This window comes from Aptenodytes forsteri, unplaced genomic scaffold (assembly GCF_000699145.1).
Source record: "Aptenodytes forsteri isolate BGI_AS27 unplaced genomic scaffold, ASM69914v1 Scaffold467, whole genome shotgun sequence".
NCBI classification, from domain to species: Eukaryota; Metazoa; Chordata; class Aves; order Sphenisciformes; family Spheniscidae; genus Aptenodytes; species Aptenodytes forsteri.
The window spans coordinates 33,665-55,426 of NW_008795298.1; the positions used below are offsets into that span (position 1 = coordinate 33,665).

The window sequence follows — 21,762 nt, forward strand, 5'->3', positions numbered from 1 at the left end:
CAAAGTAGAGAATATAACTCTCACGATGATGGGGAATTAATTTATGCCCTATGAATACTTTCCCTTTAAATACACTATTTCAGAGAATCGGTTACATAGGTAACTTATGGAAAAGGCTGTTTCACGTTTACTCTTAGCGCAAACTAAAACATCGCTCTCACCAGCCAAAAGTGCTTTTAAAAACATCATCCTCTATAGATTGTGCTGCTGGAAACGGAACCGGGTTTCCGTCTACAGTACTTCTGTGAACATTTACTCCATAACAGAACAAACTTTTTGCAGCTGTGCCTGAGATTCATAAAATGTTTTCTTTCCTGCTTCTAGTTCCTCTAATGAATTTTTTGTGGATAAAGTCATTGAAAGAATGTTTTGTGTTTTTATTGTGCAAAACCTGCTAGTAAGAAATCTTAAATGGACAGCATAGGCACAACAAATTTGATTTTCAGAGTAGAAGTGAACTGAGATAAGAAAAAAAAAAATCTACTCTCTGATTACTGTAACAATCAAAACTTACCAACCGGAGGCAGTTTTGATCAAATAATCGTAGTGAAGGCCTACAGATAAGAATTATGCACCAAATAATTTCACGCCAGGAATCAACTACCGTGATTTACTCATAGATTATTTGCAACTATGTTCTAGAATACGTGTCATGAACAAGTCACTCAGCCGCTTCACTGAGTGTGATACTTTCATACCCTTGGCCTGCTGAGTTTCCATAGCGGCATGAAAGAAAAGTCTTTGCTTTTGAGATACCGCAAATACGCACGCAGCAGTAATGTGTTTTGTGTTCTTCCAACCGAGGGCACTGACATCTAATAAGCTGAATTACGAAGAATATGTCAATGAAAATGAATACACACATGCAGTCGGTGACATGTCATACCAAGGAGATATATGTCCAAGTTGGATTATCTAAGGCTCTTAGGCTTTCAGATTTGTTTTTCTTCCTTGCTGCACTACTCAATAACCTAAGGCAGAAAGCTTAGCGTTAAAATGAAGAATAGTGTATTTCTAATCTCCCTCCCCATTAGTCACCCTAAGAACGGAGACAAAAATTAACAGCTACCGCTGCTTCTAAAATCTTGTACAAAAATAGATCAGTCTATCCTCCTGGCAGTCTCAAAAATCTTGAAGAGTCTTTATGTCCTTCTGGCAGTCTCAAAAATCTTGAAGAGTCTTCTGCAAATTCCTCTTTCATCTCTTGATTTCAACAGAAACAGTCAGTCCCCATTGCCAAGACTTGTGTCTTGGTCAAATTCAGAGACGAATGAAGTTCGTATTCTCTTTCCTTGGAATTGCTATTCGGAATCCATTCCATTTCCATCCTCTTTGTTTGGATTTCTTTACATTTTTTTCTTTTTTGTCCAAAGGAAATGCATTGGGAGTGCAAAAAAAAAAGTAGGTATCATGAAACACGCGCCTCTCCCCCCTCTCCCCCCTGCCCCCCCCCAATAAGCAAGTGATCACCTCAGCATTTTAAAAGGGTCTCCCGAGATGTTATCTGCACGCACAGGATTCCACTGTCATGTTGGGGTACACCTTAAGAACGACGTTTTTATTTTCGTCAAAGAATAAGATACTAAGAGAAGACATTTTGTCAGGAACGCAGCAAGGCTCAGGAATGCCCGGGACGACCCCGACGGCTCTCACTATGCTCTGGATGGTGGCATGGTTGGATGGCTTCAAGGCCTGCAAGAGAAAGATACAGCAGAAAATGTAACTACACCCATGTTAGAATAGACCCACATACTCTAGAACAAAACGGGTTTTTTGAAGAAGGGCCCTGTAGAGACCCCACAGCTGACTAGCTGTAAAATCTGTCTTCTACTTGACCATTTCCAGTTGTAACCGTAGCTGCCCTGAGCCAACAGCAGGGAATGCGAATCTGGTCTGGTTCTTTTGGCCACTGGATGCGAGCGCCGCGCCACCGCTTTCAGCTCGAGTGTCCTGCTGGGGACCGGGCCTCAGGCTCTCTGTGGGACGTGCCTTCCCAGGAGAATGCCCAAGCAGCAGACCTTGCAGCAAGGCGTACCTGTACATCAAGGTAGTCTCTTCTGAGTCAATTAAGTTACACGTGGGCTGCAATTTAGTCATAAAACTTGTTCGGCTGGGAGGGAGGCAGTCAATGTGCTAGCAGGCTGAGTCATTAGGGGAGCAAAAGAAACATAACTTGTAGGCTGGGAAGTTTGACTGGTGGAACGCAAGCGCGTCAGGAAAAACAAAAGCAGATAAGATGTGTACAGATGAGAGAACGGAAGTACTTTACGCCACGATGCTAATTGTTCCAGTTTGCTCTTCTGCAATGTTAAGTTGTTTTGCTTATTCTTCCATGCCAAATCACTTCTCATCTGTAGTATACACCATCAGTGACGTTGCTGAGTAACTGAGCCCCCAAATCCCTTGTCAGTTGTACTTCATATTAAGGTGACATTTTTCTCCAAAGGACAAAGTTTCCTGGATTTATACTCACGTAAATAGGAACACACTTCGGTTTGATATGAACAAAAAGTGAATCTGACCAGTGAGGTAACTGTATTTGTTCACAAAACCAGAATACATTAATATACTCATAAAAATAAAAATGAACATATTCATAGAAATGAAAAATACTAAGTTTTACCTCTGAACCCTCAAACCCTTCCAAATCCAAGTATCTGTACGAAAGATAGGCGAGCATGAAAGACGCACAAGATGCAGTTTTTAGCCAAAGACTTTTGGTTTTGTAAGAGCGAAACTTTAGCAATGCTTTTTAGAGCTCTTCTTACACGTAGAACCTAGGAATCACACAGTCCAATATGCTCAGTCAGATGCCACTGAGAAATAGACGGAATAAGATCATTTGGGCCAAATGTGCAATTGGCAGTTTTGCTGCAGCGAGAGATGATTTGCTTTTGGAAAAATCAGTCTTAAGGGTTAGATATCTACCTACCTGAGCTGCAAGTCTTAATGACCTTGCATGCAAAAAGCAGAGGAATAACTGTGAGATTCTGGCTCACTGTATCGTCTGTGTAGCATGTTAGTACATTTAGGAGTAACTGCTTCTAATTCTGCTGGCAATACACACGGATGTCTAGCCTGTCCCTACTCACGGCAACATAGCTCACGACTAATGTCAGCTGTATTCTCCTTCTTTCTCATGGAGACAGCTGTTCCTTGAATTCCAACAGAAATGGATCAGAATGAACTTTTTCAGTATCATGTTGTTGAACCTAGTCTCAAGAGAGAACTGGAACCATTTGACACAGAACTGAAAAGGATTCACTGGGGAGCATTCAGCTATTCTTTATGTACATGTTAGACATAATTTGAGTGTTTTTTCTTCTTCTCATGAGGAACCTATTTTGCCTGCAGGAAGGCTGGGCGACAAACGGTGCCAATCCTGAACATCCCTTGCTTCTGTTTATCCTCTGAGAGACTCAGAATTTTCCCAAGTAAACTCAGGATCGAACTCCCTTTTAAACGCAGACATTATACAGAGTGTGATCTTTTTCCCCTGTTGCTGTTTAAGTTTACTATCATAGCTTATCACATGAATGAGATGCAGGGGTGTGGTGATACTTTGTTTAAAATACAAACACAAAGCTTGTTGCAGCATCCTCTTAATGACTGTAGGTTTCCCAGCATGGTTACAAAGACATTACATCTAGGTAGCTGATCTCAATAAAAACATTTCTGTTTGTTTTGAATTCAAGAATACCTATACTCCTCAGCAGTAGTTGATAGGGATTTAAAAAATGTCTTAGATTAGTATACAATTCAGATTTCTGTATCATTTCTGCCTGCAAAAGGAAGTGATAGCTTCGGTAGCATCCAGACTTGTTTCCTCACTCAGCTGCAGTGCAGCATTCTCCACAAAAATAACTGGGAGCCAAACAGATCTCCTGAGCCTGCTGATCAGACGTCAAAAGGTAAAACATCTGTTGAGACCCTACTTCCCATTGCCAGTAGTACTGGAATTAAAAACAGGTCTCCGAATATGCCGTGTTAAGGTCTCGTCGGAAACCCATCCCTTCAGATGTGGAATCTGTACCATTAAAATGCTAAATTGTACAGAACTGATTTCAAGTATTGCCTCTGCTGTCAGCAGGAATAGCCTGGATACAGTCTGTCATTGTATGATAAAAGAAGTATCTCTCTTTGATACGGGTATCATACAATAAGAACATCCTCCGCACAGACTTGAAGTCTGTCTTCAAGACGCTGCCCCTGGCCCTTCAGGTGCACTCTTGAGGATAACCAGCTTTGGTGTAACTCTGCTTCTGCCAGTGGGAATTTAACTGTGACTAGAGTAAAATCCGAAGGCGTGTGCTTCTCAGAAAACCGAAATCCCCCTCGGAGTACTGAACTGGCATAATGCCCTGCACAAGGTGGGTGACTTGGGCCACTGCCTGTGGGCTGCCTACGCTCTGTCCAGCACATGGTCATGAAAAGCAGGCAGAGATTTTCTTTTAGGAAGGGAGAAGCAGGGGGGGGCGAGAGGAGCATCGGGAGGAAAAAATGTCAAGCTGACTCCAAACTGCCAAATCTGTGAATGAGTCCAGCTGTGGGTCAGGCTGCATCTGCTGAGCTGCATGCATCCTTGGGAGACTTGCTGCCCTGTTGGAATTTCGTTAGAGATGTATTATGAGCAGGGCAAATGATGTCAGTTACGAGTTTTCATTCCTGACCTGGGACAGGGTCTGCCTGGCCTGTATGCTCTGCGGCATTATGCAAGCCCAACACACGTGGGTTTGACAGCAGTCAAACCAGCTAACTGAAATCAGGAAAAGGGTAAGGCCAGAAAATTTGGGGATTGAAAGGGGTGGGGGGTGGGGCAGAGGCACATCTGTTCTTAATTACCCAACAGGTTGTCAACTTCAGGAGCTCACCCTCAGCAAGGGAACATTATATACCCATAGGCACAGATTAGTTTGCTATTACCCGATGGTTATAGTATCATTTTGCAAACACGGTCTTATTAGTAACACCAGATATTATGCACGGCTCAAGAATAACACATGGCTCTAGAAGACGCTCGCGTCACCTTTTTATATAATTTCGCTTTTCATTCTCTGGAAAACAAGATCATTTTGGTTTTTGCGACTAAAAAAGCGCACAAAAGGAACAATTTGAATTCCAACAAGGACGGAAATCAACCAATTGCTTTCAGGGAATCAGACTCACAACGGGTTTCGGTAACCTGCTCTCTTAACAAACTAGCGCTCTCTGCAGCACATGGCAGCAAATACTCATCTTCGCAGTGTCTAAATAACTATAATGCTCTGCTGCTATAGTTCTTTACCCAACTGAATCTAGAGAGTTTCACACAGAAAGGCCGGATTAGGCCTCTTAGTAGGAATTTGTAGAAGAAAACTGGTGTCCTGGTTATGGCCTGGCAGGCCTGCGCTACAGGCTTAGTTCATGGCAATCAGACCTTCTGCTTCACGTGAGCATAGACATTTAAACTCTGTGCTTTATTTGCTGTCTTGGTTTCGGCTGGGATAGAGTTAATGTTCTTCCTAGTAGCTGGTACAGTGCTGTGTTTTGGATTTAAGATGAGAACAATGTTGGTAACACACCGATGTTTTAGTTGTTGCTAGGTAATGCTTACACTAGTCAAGGACTTTTCAGCTTCCCATGCTCTACCGACTGAGCAGGCTGGAGGTGCACAAGACGCTGGGAGGGGGCACAGCCAGGACAGCTGACCCCAACTGGCCAAAGGGACATTCCATACCATGGGACGTCATGCTCAGTACATAAACTGGGGAAAGCTGGCCGGGGGGGCCGCTGCTCGGGGACCGACTGGGCATCGGTCGGCGGGTGGTGAGCAATTGCACTGTGCATCACTTGCTTTGTATATTCTTCTTCTTATTATTACTATTACTATTATCATTTTATTTCAATTATTAAACTGTTTTTATCTCAACCCATGAGTTTTCTCACTTTTACTCTTCCGATTCTCTCCCCCATCCCACCGGGGGGAGGGGGAGCGAGCAAGCAGCTGTGTGGTGCTCAGCTGCCAACTGAGGTTAAACCATGACATTTGCCTACCCATGTCTCCTGTTTATTTCTCACTTTTTTTCTACTATAAGCTTTTTCCAGGGCAGGCACCACTTCTGATAGTGTGTACGTCTCTATCCCAGGCAGAGCAGAGGGATGAAGAGGAGGAGGAAGAACACTCCTTTGGGACTGCTAGACCTAGTTACCATGATAATAGTAGCCAATACTGCAAGTCTACTTATTTGAGAAGATGGAGCTAAACTACGAAATCTCAGAGGCCAATGCTACTATCTGCAGGAAAGGAGAACCTGAATTTGGCAGAAAAAAATTTGGCTCTATATGTTAGAAAATCTTTTGATGCCCAGTATAATACCTCAGGGGAATTACCCAAAGATGGATAACTCGCAGACAAAGCTGGAACTCCTCTTTCACCCAAGCAATACCTGTTAACTACCCTTCAGCTGTGTGCACTGTTCGTACCTCCCTCTCACGCCTCAGACTGTCAAACCTAAGTTTAAACTTCAACTTCATCTTGCCTCTTCAGAACCACTGGTACTAAACTCATCTCAGGACGCTTTACTTGCAGGAGCATTTATACGGCTCATTGTGTTTCTTTCCAGAGGTTTGAAGTTACTCTGGGAATTAAGCCCTGAGGTTATGGAGCACATTAGGGATTGCCCGGTTGCAGGTGCTAACAAAGGCTCTGTGTAAGGAATAGGAACCTTTTTATTACAGTGCTTCTTTATCGTTACTCTACTTCGGATTTCTGAGAGTTTCTTCATCTCCATGAAGATACATTATGCTTTTTGCTGCTGGACAATCTGTGTTCTCAACGTCTCACCTCAACTCTTAAGAGAGACTTGCTTTCTGTCTTAAATTTGTTATTTCCCATCAGCTCTCGGCAGGAACAGATTTCAGTCGGAGCAAGGAGAGACCAGTAACAAGGGCTTCTAAAACCACTACATCGAAACCTGTTTCTGAGAAAGCCTTGTTTGCTCTTGAGCATGCACGTTAACGGCCTCAAGTTGTGCCAGGGGAGGTTTAGATTGGATGTGAGGAAAAATTTCTTTACTGAAAGAGTGGTTAAACATTGGACCAGGCTGCCCAGGGAAGTGGTTGAGTCACCGTCCCTGGAGCTATTTAAAAGACGTGTAGATGAGGCGCTTAGGGACGTGGTTTAGTGGGCATGGGGGTGTTGGGTTGACGGTTGGACTCGATGATCTTAGAGGTCTTTTCCAACCTTAATGATTCTATGATTCTATTCTATGATAAAAGACGTTAGATGAGGCGCTTAGGGACGTGGTTTAGTGGGCATGGGGGTGTTGGGTTGACGGTTGGAATCGATGATCTTAGAGGTCTTTTCCATCCTTAATGATTCTTTGATTCTATTCTATGATTATTGAGCAATCTGAGGTTTGATCCAGACTCTCCTACAGGCAAAGGGGGGTTCTTCCCAGTCTCCACATCAGGCATTGGCTAACCCTGAAATATATGCTATGTATTGACTATTAAAAGAGAGCTTTTCTGCCTCAGAAGGTAGAAACCTATTTTGCATGTCTGCCAAATGGAAGAAAAAAAAAAAAGATTTCTAGTGACTGGGTTGAAATGGTTATTCTCTAGCAAGTGCTAGATCCCGCGAGTTCATCAGCACCTCAGCTATCATTTACTACTTTGAGAGCCGAAAGAGCCAGACCCAATAACCTTAGGCAACGGGAACCTAAACACTTTTCGACTTATAACAAGACACCTTGAAGCCTTTCTAAGAAGCTGCTACACATTCTTCTTATCATCAGAAATACAGAACTTGACTGAAATTGTCCTCCAGTAGAATCACTGATTGTCTGATGCGTACTTGACTCTTTGCTTTGTTTCTTTTGTAATACCGATGGTATCCCATAGCAGGCGTCTCATTTTAAGTGAAGAGTATTTTAGGGGCCAGGATCAGCTGAACTGGAGACACTTTTTTTTTTTTTTTTACTCCTTTGAACTGGAGTACTTTAACTCTTCCGGTTTAAGTATCATGTACCATTTTCTCCTAAAAAAAAAAATCAGAGCAACACTTTTATGGTTGGGATGAAGTTTTTCTAACTAAAGCTGCAACTAGAAATGCTAACCCAGTCTTAAGCAGAGGTACTCCTTTGCTGGAGTACTTTAACTCTTCCGGTTTAAGTATCATGTACCATTTTCTCCTAAAAAAAAAAATCAGAGCAACACTTTTATGGTTGGGATGAAGTTTTTCTAACTAAAGCTGCAACTAGAAATGCTAACCCAGTCTTAAGCAGAGGGATACAGCAGGCATTTTTATAATTTATGTGTCCTTAAAGTTAGAATGGAAGAAGTCCAAGTCCGGCGCTTTTAAAATTTCTAACCTGTATGCTGAGTTACTGGTTTGACAGAGCACAGTTCCCATTAACAGTAAAGTAAAAGGCCCAATGCAATGTATTCAAAGGTAATGACTCTATCTCTTCCTGTTCCCCTTCATTTTTTCCTTTAATCCAAAACCTGAAAGCCTGCCATTGCAGTTAGAGGTAGTCAGGTAAGTCATCTCCTCCTTCAAAGAAAGACTCCTGCCTTCCTCAGCTTGCTTTCTCTGGGTTCCATCCCCTTTGGTACATTTCTCCACGTGTCATTTTCAAAGGGTGGCTCCCTTGGGTCCTTAAGCCACTGAAATGCCACATAAATTTCGCAACTAACTGCTAAGGCTTCACTGTGGCAGGAATAAAGATTCTTGAACGTGAGGTTACAAGTGAGACCAAAAGCCCTATCTTTACTGACATTTCCTGTAGGCATTATTTGTGCGTACCCCTCATTTTAGGCCAGCCTCAAATACCACATCCTACTTTCAGGTTTCGGTAGACTCCAGGGGGGTCCATATAATGCTGATAATGACATTGGGCATTTCATTTTAAGGAGCTGAGCTCATCCACCTAAGCCACCGGGCTAGGAGCACATGACCCTTTCTTGCTACTCACATGCAACGATCTCATAAAAAACAGAGGCTATTTCAAAAGTCAGTTGGCCACTGCTTTTGGATCCACTTGGCCTGCACAGAGGTGATTAATTTGACTCTCTTGCTTACACTTAGAGTATCCCAAGCGCTCCTATAGCTCCACAGAGTCTCTTTGTCATTGTGACAGTTGTGCCTCCTAAGGCACAGGTTTTTCCTAGAGTGTGCTATGCTGACTGACCCCAGAGTGGGTCTGGCAGCAGACGCTCCTTCGAGGCATTAACGACTACTGTCTAATAAGCCATTTTCTGGATCTGGCTTGTATTACGTTTATTAAACAGGTTAATAACAAGTTCACACATCATAAGCACTATTCAGGAAATGTTTTATGGCAATTTGGGTTCTGGACAAAAAACTAATACCATGTAATATTTTTTTAATTACCTTTACAAGTCTATCTTTTTACCAGCTGTTCTAACCACTACTCCTTGCAGCACAAGACAAAGATATCACTTCTTTACTAGATCCGAACATGTAACAGGTGACCAGTTGCCTTTTACTGACACAGGAAAGAAAATGCATAGTTTATGGTAACAGACAGTGCAAAAGAATCGATAAAGACGGTACCTTTGGAATTGGGAATTGGCATTCCCCTGAGCAGTAATAGGCGTCGAAGGATTTAGGGGAAATAATCCACTCACTCCAGCCAATGTCTGCAAAATCCACCTTGAGATAACGCCGGGCGCAATACCTTGGCTCATTCCACTGCTTCCTCCTCGCCTTCTTCAGCGTTTGCTCATCGAACTGGAGAGTCTGGCTCTTCTGGTGATGATTCTTCCTCTGCTTTTTCTTACTCTTTGCCCTCTCTGCTAACCGTGGCTGGAAGGTTTTGTAGGGTTTTCTGTCTTCCCATCTCTCATCCTCATTGTACTGGTACTCTGCTCCTGGAAGCTCATTATTCTGCAACGGCAACAGGACGTTGGTGGAGCGTTTTCGCCGCTGCTTCCCGAGGCTGCTCCTCACGTGGTTTTCTGGCCTGGAAAAGACCCTTGCCAGAGGATGACGGTGCCCTTGCAAACTAAAGACAACACTCTCTGGCTCTGAAATAGCAGAATCATTGGCATAAATCAGAATGTAGGGTTCATAGCGAGAAGGTGCCCTTTTCCAGGGGTGATGGCTGGTCAGATCCATTTTGACACTGATCAGGAGTTCATTGTTTTGTTTCGCTTCATGAAGGAGATGAGTGATATCCTTCCACTGCCAGGAAAGGACATCCTGGTAAGCAGCGGAGACATTTATTAGGAAATGTCCCAGGCTCCGAGTGTGGTTCCCAACAAAAGGAAAGGTCCAAACTGAAAGATGTATCTGAACCTCAGCCTCCCTGTGCCCGTGACGAGAACAGCCTCTGGATTGGGAACAGTTCCACTTAACATGCAGCAGATCACCAATATAATAATACACCGAAGCTGACAAGACGTTTTCAGACTCGGTGAGTGACGTCAAGTTAAAAACGTACATCTCCTGGCTTTCAGGGCTCCCTAGAAGAAGAAATACTTAGATAAGAATATGGGCATTTCAAAATGTTATAGAGAAAGGACCGAGCGCATTACTTTCTACGTTATATGTTAAGTTCATGGGAAATTTTCACGCAGTGCTGTGGGAACAGGTTTAGGTCGCTATTCAGAAAAATAACCAAGCTGGTAAACTGGTGACCGTAAATCGCACACTTTCAGTCTGGTTTCCTTGTAATACCTATCTCCATCCAGAAATACTCATACATTTCCTGCTCCTTTCCCTCACACATTACTACTCCTCTGACTTCAGGAAACAAACTAGGTCACAGGAACACACCTCGGTAACAGATGCACTAAAGACTTCATCTATCATCCAGAAATCCGAGTGATGCCAGAGTGAGGTTTTGCTCTTTTGTTTTCCTCCTTCCGTAACATTTCCAACCCCCTCCCTCTCAAAATGCACTTAGGTGACTATGGCTGCCCTATCCTGACTAAAGAATTGTCTTTCTTTGTCCAAGACAAGTGGGGCATCAATGGGACATCAATGCACTGAACCATGCCTTAGCCCAGACCTAGCTGAAGCTGGAGAAAGGCTCCTGCGGGCTTCACTATGCACTGGATTGTCTGTAAACTTCCATTGTCCCGTTGAGCCACAGCCTCAGTTAGAAAGAAAAGATTTTCTTCCCTACTAGTAGAGGCTCAACGTGGCAGTGAGGAAGAGGAAAAACCTGGATTGAAACGGGCCGTGATTCTCGGTGTTGCCACAGGCTTTCAAGCGTACTGCCAGGTAAGTCACTTAAGCTCTGATTGCCAAGCTGTTCAATGCAAAAAAAGCCTGGCTGGTTCCTTTAAACATTCCACTCTGCTCCACTGTGATCCAGGCCTCACCTACAAGACAGGGACTTTGGGGCCTGGGTGGCATTTACTCTTAGCTTCGAAAGATGTCAAAGAGACTATTAAAGAGGGACCCAAAACCACGTAACGTTTGGTACAGCTACCTATGTATATCAGGATGCAAACCAGGTAAGCAAACATAGAAAGTACTACATATTTCAAAAGCTAAACGAAAAGACAAACTGAAATCCTGTGTTACAAAGGATGTTTTCTCTCAATATTAACCATTCCTCTGTTACAATAAGACCAATTTATTGGCCCCTCAAGTGGTCAGTGACCTCTGCATGTGCAACTGGGTCTTCATGACCCAGAGCCCTTCACAGCGGCAAGGCTGGAGTTAGGCACAGAAGGAAGTATAAAGTTATTGACAACAGCCTTGCACACAAAGAAGGAATGTGGCTCACCTCTAAAGACGTGGGGAGAAGAAACACCAGGATAGAATCACTGTTTAATCATGTTTAAAGCTTGGATCTCGGCTCTGGAGAAAGAGACGATGCACCATCGATAATGAGCTAAAGACACACAAGCTGGTCTGACAGCCTTTGGGCTAAGCCAGACACTAATCACAACCGAAGTTTCACTCTAGAATCATCAGGCCCAGGACTGCTTCAATTACACTGGGAAAAATTTAGTCATTCCGCCTAGGACATTTCACCAATTTTCATGCCGGTCAGAGTTAGAAAGTATTTACTAGTATAGGTGAAGGTAGGTGGACAGTACTAGAGCAACCCCAATAACCAAAAGAAAGCCAACCCAAAATGTCTTGGGTTTGGGGGGGGGTGGGGGGGGTAAGCCAAGGAATCCTTTCTTCATGGTCGGGATGTTACTGTATCGATTAGGAGGGATGCGGGGGACAGTGGGGTTTCTGCAGCTGTTGCACTCACTTGCCTCTGTGAAGAGGGAAACAAGCCAAGGACAATCCTTTCTTCATGGTCGGGATGTTACTGTATCGATTAGGAGGGATGCGGGGGACAGTGGGGTTTCTGCAGCTGTGAAATTAGAGAAGTCAATCTAACCACAGGTATCTTGCACAAACCCAAAGATGCACTCCTAACACAGGCTGACCTGTGAAAACAGATGGCTGGCTACTTCAGTTCCCTGTAGGGTGCAATAGAAAGGCTTGGGGGCAAGGTTTAATTTTTGTTTTAAAATTTCCTGCTCGGACTGCAGTTACATCTGTACTTCAGAATGAGAGAAGTATAGATCCAAATGTTAAGGTGCTATTGAGAGCTATAAAACCAGGCTGTATGGAAAAGTCAAATATAGTAAAGCAAAGGGATGGTCTGCAGCCCCCCAAGGGGCTGGAAACAACCCAACACATTAGGAAAACAAGGGAACACAGAGTTAAATGCTTCTTTGACATCATGGCGTGTCAAAACTCTCTCCAGAGGCTGAAGAGAAGTTATAATTTACAGAATTTTTCAAGAGTTTTGCTCTTCTTTTTTATTTTTTTTTTTTAATTCCAAGCAATGGCAAGCATAGAGATGCCCGTGGAGTAGGGAAGAACAGCCTCCCCGCTTCCACTCTCAAAACACTGGAATAAGTCCCCTGCCCAAGCAAGTGAAGACATCATTTCCGGTACTGATCTTACAAAGATTTTGACAGCTTTCTGTTCTGGGTGACATTCTGTGCTTCCAGCCTGCGATATCCCAACTGCTAACGCCATTCAGGTAAGCCCAGCAAAAGACTGTACTCTCCCTCTGCCTCCTCACCCCAACAATCTAAGTGGCCTCTTCTTCTAAACATTTTTTTCTCATCAATATTCTAACCAATACATTAAAAAAGCAGGAATCGGTCTCACTAGAAAGACAGAACCCTTCTCCCCACCAATATATCACATGCATTGCTTCATGAAATTAGGGAAAAAAACCCCATACGCTTTTCTCAGTGAAACAGGGAAAAAAGGCCAAATCATTTATGGAAGACACCCTTGTTTACACATTGAGCCCAACCTGATCGTGGATCACATAAGTTCCCAATAGCTGAAAAATAACGTACCAAACCCATCCAGTTTCTAACTATTACTTATGCCCAGGGAAATTAGATTTTCTTTGAATTTGAGCCTACTCAAGCCAAAACCGGCTGTTTATTACATTTGTACCAAGCACACACGAGGACCTGACCTCTGCTTGGTCTGTAATCACTAACATAATAAGGTTAATATGTAATTTGGCAGAGCACTAAGTACATCGGTCTTAGGAACCAGAATTTATGATGTCTCATGAGCGCCTGTTAAAGAAGTTATTATTTGAATCACTGTTGTATGTTGAATGACAAGTTTTGATTTGAATTTTTAATAAGAATTCCACTTAACAAATACTGCCTGTTCTAAATCGGCATATTGTAGCGGAACACAAAACAAGCTGCTTTTGTTTATAAAGAAACCCTAGATGGCGTGAAACAGACACAGGAGGAATATATAGTTTTGATTAAAAGCAAAACTCAAGAAGCCACTCCTAGTATTTAACTCTACATCCAAGACTAAGTACTTGCAGTAGGTGGTGCTATTTTCTCACTGAACGACCTCCAAGCACAAATGGCTCTGAAGAGTTTTCAGATCATTCAGTCTGCAAAATCGTCTTGAAATCAGTTACTAGTGGCCAGCACAGATGTCTACGGATTTGCTGGCTTCTGGCTCAGAAAAACCGAACTGTGTGACCTGGGTTTCTGTCACAACTTAGGAACGCCCGTGTCACTCTCAGATGTGAGCAATGCACTGAAATAAGGATTCCCCAGGCTAGTCATTACCCTTAAAAATGACCGACACATCAAGGAAGATTCAGCTTTATAATATCTACAAATGCACCTTTTCCTCAGGAAAATTTCATTTCACTTAAATGAAACTTCGTCCTTAAACCCAGAGGACAGAAACTGCTGAAAATCTGTCCCCACAATAACGCAGTTTAAACTATTAGCCAAGGCCAGGAGCACAGTTTAAACTTTTCACCAATGTCAGGAGGTATCGAGTAGCATCTAACCAAATTTTATTGTGATGCGGGAAGCTTTCCATGAGCCTCACCCGGCTTGCTCTACTGACACCAGTGAAGTTTTACTGACTGATATGAGCTGAAGCTTTAGTCTTTACGATGACTTACCCTAATAACGCCTCTCATATAAACAGTTTGATAGTGACTAATTTCCCCCCTCGCTAGTCCCAAAGAACCCCAAACAAAAACCCAAGCCAAATCTAAGTAGGGCTTTAATTCTAATACCTTGTCAATCTTCAGTAAATGGTATTTCCTAGGATGCTGTCATCAATAACTCCATGTTAAATGCAGGGGAGGAGGGGGCTAAACTGCAGGATGAAGTCCATCAACAATTGCTCAGTAGCCAGTGGAAAGAGGCAGACTGACTAAGCCCAGCTAAGGCCTCTGGCCAGTTTGCCCTCTATAACAAGACCTTTAAAGTCTCAAAGGCAACAAGATCTCCTTGCAACAAAGCCTTCTATTGGTCTAGAAGGACAAAGTCAGCTTTGCAGGTGAAAGAAAGCGAAACACAGGCCCAGAAACCTTTGCCCTAGAAGATCATGTCATCACAATAGCTTTTTTCTTATGCTTTCAATATCAAACAGAAGCGGTGAAAACAGCAGCTTTGCAGCAGCTCTCTTGGTGCTAGTTGCCCAGACAAGAAATGGTCTGCTGCAGACATAGACAAGGATCTGATGCTGAAATACGACCTTTCAGAGGGATGCTGGACAGAAGGTCCCCCTCTGCCTGGGCTGGCTCTTAATATACAGCGGCGGTGGGAAGATCTTACGAACCCTGGGTGTCCCTGCACTGCAGGCAGCTGCTGGAGCAAACTCGCCGTCGGGTCCACGACCTTACTGCCTGGCAAGATTCCGTCTGCTATCTCTGAGCAGCTGTACTTAGTAAACCTCACACTCATTTGCAGCAGTATACAATGCAATTCAGTGGCAACTCAATTTGAGCAGCTGTAATGTAACTTCCCTGGCTCACTTGATACACTTCCCAACTCTGCGAGCAGCAGATTTCTATCCAAGCACCGCTACTTGAGCTAAGTCTTTTAGTACTTTCTTACTTAAAGTGAGTTCTGCTAACTCAGCTTTGCTCTTTTGTAGTACAAAAAAGGAAGCGCAGAAGACGTCTCAGCAACAAAGCACGTAAGGAGAAGATTTAAGAGGAAACAAGCAAAGGAAAAATATGTGCAACAGAGCTATATGCAAGGAATACACTGCTACCTTGCAGATACTCTGAGGCCAGATTTTACCGGCAATCTCTGCTCCCCTTCAAGGGATCACCATATGTTGCTGCCAGCCTGATGAGGAATTGACAGAGCTCTTTGGAATTGCAATAGGTAAGACATAGCATCACTGCACCATTAGTATGGCTCGCTTCTACAGTGTAGAGCTTTGGAGCGGCAGCCACGAGCTGGGCAGAAAGATACTCGACAAGGAGAACATCTCATTGTTTGTATTCATGTAGAATATAATTCGGAAGGTACATGCAGTTAAATGGATAGGCTACAGATTTATTGGCCTCCTCAGCCAACATGCAAATCATTATTCACCTGTGCGCTCTCCCCTTGCTTGAATGAAACCCAGATCCCAGTAGCACCATGGCAAAGCTTGTACTGGGCCAGCATCACTTCCCCAGTCTCCTGCACAAGTGACAACAGAGCTCTCCGGTGTGGGGGGAGACGGGAGGTACAGCCTCTCCAGGCCTAAAGCAGAAAACCCTTACTCTACCACACAGGTGGTTGTCACCCAGACACCAAGTCAGAGCGTGCACTACAGCTGAAGTACATGTACCCGCTGAATCTTCAGAGGCATGGCCCGTGCTTTCTCACCTTCCTGCAATAACCCACAGCTGTATGGATTGCCTGTTACTGGCATTAAAAAGGTATTTTAAGAAAAAGCAGTAGGTCTGTGGAGACTGACGTCACCGGCATGAACATATCCGCGTTACAAGGGGCATTTCCAGGCATCAATAAGCTGGAATGAGTCCACTCAATTCCACTAACATGTGGTGTGCTTACCTTTACAGAGGATGCACTGACATTTTTATGGACTGCCAAATCTATCCCACGGGTGAAAAAGGATGCAATAACGAGGACTATTTAGTTATATAGTCATCATTAGCCATCATTTAAATGAGATATTAAAGCGGTGCCCTTGTGCCAGTGCACAGTTAAGAACATATCAGTGTTTCCATTGTAAAACTTTGGTTTCATGGGTTCATAGCCCAGCTACAAAAGTTCACTCACAGCTGGAAATGGGGAAAAGTTCCAGAACAGGAACACAAATTTGGAAGCTTTTCTCCCACCTTTGCTCTTACCTGATTGCTGCTTCCCCCTTACCAATTTGAGTATTTTGCAAAAGAAAAATGTAGGATCCAGTTCTCTCTTTTTAAAGAGCACAGGACTTGGTGCCAAACACGTTTTATTAATTCTTTCAGCAAAGCAGGTAAGGTCATAGCAGCTAGTAACTTGATATAAAAAGTAAAAAGTCCACCACTCTGATTAAAGCTGTCAGCTACTTAAAGAACTTCAAGAAGCAGCGACAGTGCATGATCAGGATCTAACTTACATGTGGATTTTATGATATGAAAACCACAAATATGCACATTGTACATCATAAATGTGCTGCACAGTGGGCAAATGATCTCTCTCCTATGTATTTTAAGCAGGAAGACCACCGTAGGTCTGAAAACTAAACACAATATTGAACTCAAAGCTAGCATAAGCTCAGCAAGCGAGGAGGTTGCATCAATAAAGTACACAAATCTGGGAAAGGTAACACGAAAAGCCAACTCTACTCCTTCTCACAGTCGTGATTAATTCCACTTGAGCTGGTGGCATTAGGTTGGCTGTATGAAAACCAAATTGTGCACAGTCTGTCCCCTTGAGGCCAGAACTCTTCACATGTGAAGTGACGTGCTCGAGAAACTGTGACTAACCGGGGACTGTGAGCACAGGTCATCCATGCGCATGACAGCACAGCGAGACAGGTGGTAACAGAAGCCAGAAAATTCAAATTCTGGGTCTGGTCCTGAGAGGCCAAACCTACGGATCCTGCCCATTTGCCTTAGAGAAAGTTTCCAGATTTGGGCCCAGCCTGCCCGAATCACAGCTTAACGGTTTTCAAATTCCTTCTGCCTAAAAACTACCAGGATGCTGCTGCTTGCATTTTATTTATAGGGGGTACAGCAAAAAAAAACCCCAAAACCCAAACCCCCCAAAAAACACAAAACCAAAAACCCCCACACTCTCACCATCTCCTGCCTGAATGTTTTTGAAGCTCTCATTAAAAAAGACCTTTAATGTTACTAGAGCTCAAAGAGGCTAGAATTTGGCCCGTACTGCTTTTTGCAGGCTGATGGCGGCCGGTGACTAGCTGGTTTCCCTGTGCAGTACTTGGTTTCCCCTGATTGCATAGGCATTTCACAGCACAACAAAGGAAAGAAAGGCGTTTTGAAAAGGAGGAGAACGTAGTTCTTAAACCACAAGAATTGGCCTAGGGGCAGGTGTAATACCTAAAATTACTTGAAATTCAGTCAATAAAAAAGAGTTTAAAGTAATTTCTGACTGTATAGCTTTACTATAACATCATTAGAGGGACCCTCCAATTAAAGCAGAGTTTTTTAAATGACTCATTTGCAAGACATGTTCCTTTAGCGATGCTATGATTAAAAGTGCTTTCAAAAGCAAACTGAAAGTCTTGCGTTTGAGGCTTTTATCTTTCCGCTCTCTTTTATTTATTCTGTGCTGTATCTTTCCTCCAGATCCTGAGCCTCAGAAGTTGCAGATCAGCACACCTCTACGGGAAGCACTGAAGGTAAGCAGATTTGTATCAGCTGGAGGTCTGGCCATTCAGCGGTTTCGCTAACTGGCAGGAGAAAAGAATGGTCGTGTGCAGAAACGGATGCGCAGACTCGACCATAGTTTAAGAGCATGCTTGCCAGAACTGTCAATGTATTCGGCTCTAACTCACATATCGTGTGACCTTCTTCCTAGCTGTCTAGAATCACAAGGGATGGAAAACCACTCGCTGTTGTGGTACCCACAGGTAAAGAACCAGAAAAGGCTCTGTCTTAGGATTTTTACTGAAGCAGAGCTCGCTGTGAGGCCTGGCCTAAGCAAGACAAAGGCTGCTGGTATCGTCCCAGAAACATCCCACAACAACGACACAGCTGCCACAGAAATCATGGGCTGAACATCCTTTGACTCAAATACATAGAAACAAATTAGAGCAGTTAAGTCCATGAGAGAGAGCAGCGCTGGAATGTAGCTAGATATACTGTGGATGATGTACATCCTTACTTCACTTTATAATGGATTTGGGGCCTGGGGTTTCTTTCAGCTTTGTCACGGGCATCAAAGGTTCCTTTTTTGAGTGACTCAGACTGAACAATTATGTTTTGAGATAATTTAGCAAGATTAATGGAAGACAAATTTGCCTGAATAGAAGATCACATGAACATTCACCAAAATCAAAGGCCAAAACCCCCAGCCCAAACAACAAACCACTAATAATCCAGCCTAGTCGTGAAATCTGATGCGCGAGAGATTTCAGGGCAGCGTAGGATGGAAACTTCAGAGGTGCCCACGCAGGGCTGAAGCTCTCATCGTATCCCCTCAGAGGACTGAAGCTCTCATCCTATCCCCTCGGAGGACTGAGCCACGGAAAGAAAAACTTGCATTTAACAGTCGTTAGGACGCTTCTTTTGATTAATCATGTCTTAATTCTTTCTTGTTGGCTGTCCATTGCAAGACCACAGTTGTCATATGCAACACCACTTTCCTTGCACTAGAAACAGGGATGAGTTTCAACAAATCCTACCAGTTCTTGGTCTCATCACACAACATGCTATCTTAACAGGGTCTCAAAAAATTGTCTGGTGGGTTACCTGGGAGATCTGGGAAAGGCCTTTCCTATGCACTGCATATGCGCTGCAGAAGAGCCAGAAGCCCTCCAGGGGAAAAGCGAGGACAGAAGGGTTTCACAGCCACATTTGAGAGTTGTGTTTCAAGAAAAGAAACAGTTTCTCTCCTGAAAATATACCATTAAATTGCAAAATGTATGGTTAAACTGCAAATGAAATCACTAAAGATTTCCTTCAAGGCCTCTTGCTGTAGATGCAGGAGAAATGGGCAGATTCTTAGGGAAGTTCTGCTCATCGCAGACAAAAAGCTGTCTCCGGAAGGGGCTCGCAGCGGGGATGGTAAAATGTGCTGAAGGAGTAAAGGCAACATAATTGATTAATTTAACTGATGCAGCCACATTAAGGACAAGGGGAAGCCTGTGGGAGACTGAAATTTGCAGCCGAAGAGTGCAACAGTCAGAGCAGAGGATCTGGAAACAAACTACCTCGAAAGGGAAATACTGTAGATACGTCGTTTCCATCGCAGGGCTGGCCAGGCAGTCGGGCGCAAGGAAGAAGTCAGAAACCAGAAAAAGCCTTTTCACTCCCCCCACTGCGCCGAGGAACATTTGACCTAAGGGTTTCCCGCAAATGCACTTTTCTGCCATCAATAACCATACAAAATGAGCTGCTGCCGCCTATGGCGAGAGAAAGACAACAGCTAATGGGTTAAATATTTTGCATAAATACTTATAAAAGTGTCAAAAAACTTATAACCACTTCCAATTTATTGCTTTGGCACTTGAACTGTGAAAGTATTGGAGGAGGAGGGAAGGGATTAGTGAATAGTGTGTTTATAGGACTGTTGCCACCCAATGTCAAGTGAGAGCATAAATATAATCGGAAAGACCACAGAGATGGAATTTCAACCAAAGACCTTCTAGGTTTAGACCAATAAATGTCTTTAATCAGATATGCTTAAAGGAGCAAATACCACCCTGCTGGGATTATACTCCCCCCCCCTTTTTTTTTTTGGATTAAACTTCCCCTCTTTCAGTGAGGGAACTGCTTATTTCAGAACAAAGCAACATACATTAGACTTTATATTGCAAAAAACGGTCATGTTAGAAAGACAAGAGAGTTCCCTCGTAGGAGCAACAACTGGGGAGTCCCAGCTCTCCATCCTCCAAAACCACAGTATTTACGCCTCTAGCCTCTAAAGCCTCTCTTGTGGACAGAAATACTTGCAGTAACGTATGATGGAGAGCATTTGTAGGGCTGAATCCTAAGACACTAAAGCCGTTTGGTTATTCGTGGTATTTGATCTCTGTGCAGAGCTATCCTATAATAGACATCGCTGCCTTTGAAGAATCAGAAGTAATGACTCGCAAAGAAACTAAGGGAAGTCTGGCACCCAGCTCTCAGTCTTCTGGGAGAGGAAGGAATCGATGCAGGTCACTGAAACTTCCACACAACAAGCAGTTTTACTGATAGATGCCTGTCCGTGAAAAAGACGGTGGGTCAATCCACTAGCGCAATGAAAAGTAAGACTGGCAAATCGGGCTGCTATGTACGGCACAACAGTTGTCATACAAACAGGAAGGTTTTGGGATGCAGTGGATTTGGGAAGCGTATCCCAGCGAGGGTCATGTTTGGATTCTGGCACTTCCATTCAGCCCTTGCAGAGGTCAGGTGCACAAAAAGCAGAACAGTGGAGTCGGGGGATGCAGCGCCAAGACAGTGCCATCTTCCCTTTCTGCTAGGGCACAGCTCTTTTGGGATGCTGCCATGTTAAATACATGCCCCCCCCCACCCTTTATGAAAAATGACTTTACGTTTTCGTAAATCTACCTGTGCATGCCAGTCTATAATCACGTAGAGATCTAAGTGCCACTGCCAAAGATGCTGAGATGCAGTATTTACCATGCACAAATTACGCTTCAGCTAAACTCATTTGCCACTGCCCCTAATTGCCAGTACTGTCACGGTCTCAAAATGTGTACTCTGTAGACATAGTCTAAAGGATTGCCAAACCATGTTATTGCTCTATCACATGCAAATCAGCCCTTGGCTTCAACAGAAGCTACACATGCAAAACACCGATAAAAGGAGACTCCAGAGAGGATATATTAATTACTCCACTTCCCTCATATGGTACTCAGATACCACATGGCGGAGACGCTGCATATAGAGTTGAAAAGATAAACCGGTAATTAAAATATGGGAGGCAATTATAAACATTATATCCTAAAATACACGACTGTTGCTGCAGGACGCGTTACTTTTCTAATAATTTCCTCATCTTCTTCTCTACATCAAGTTCCCCGGGCAGTAAAACAGATACGCTGCTCAGTGAGACAGCTGCCGCGCAGGACTAGCACCACTCACGGGGTACGAACGGACCGTTACCTTCATTTCTGCAGCACTGAAGCCTATTTGCCTGCACAGCGTCACCCGACAGCGAGCTGCTTCGGCAGCTAGGTTAGTCGGCAGAGCGGCCAAGGTCTCCCAGCCGGGAGCCCTGCCCTGCCCTTCCCTTCGCGGCGGCGGCGCGCCCGCAGCCGGGTCTGCGAGCCGCGGGGGAGCGGCCGGGGCCGCCGCGCCA

The 21,762-nt window shown here is 43.9% G+C and overlaps 1 protein-coding gene across 1 annotated transcript in view; it reads right to left on the bottom strand.

Moving 5' to 3' along the window:
- Positions 1-1,488: 1,488 nt before the first annotated feature.
- The window catches only part of BMP3 (bone morphogenetic protein 3), a 31,144-nt gene continuing 10,870 nt past the window's right edge, over positions 1,489-21,762 (bottom strand). The window contains 2 exon segments of the mRNA XM_009279311.2: positions 1,489-1,692; positions 9,557-10,467. Coding sequence (XP_009277586.2) covers positions 1,501-1,692; positions 9,557-10,467 — 1,103 coding nt within the window. The 3' untranslated portion in view covers positions 1,489-1,500.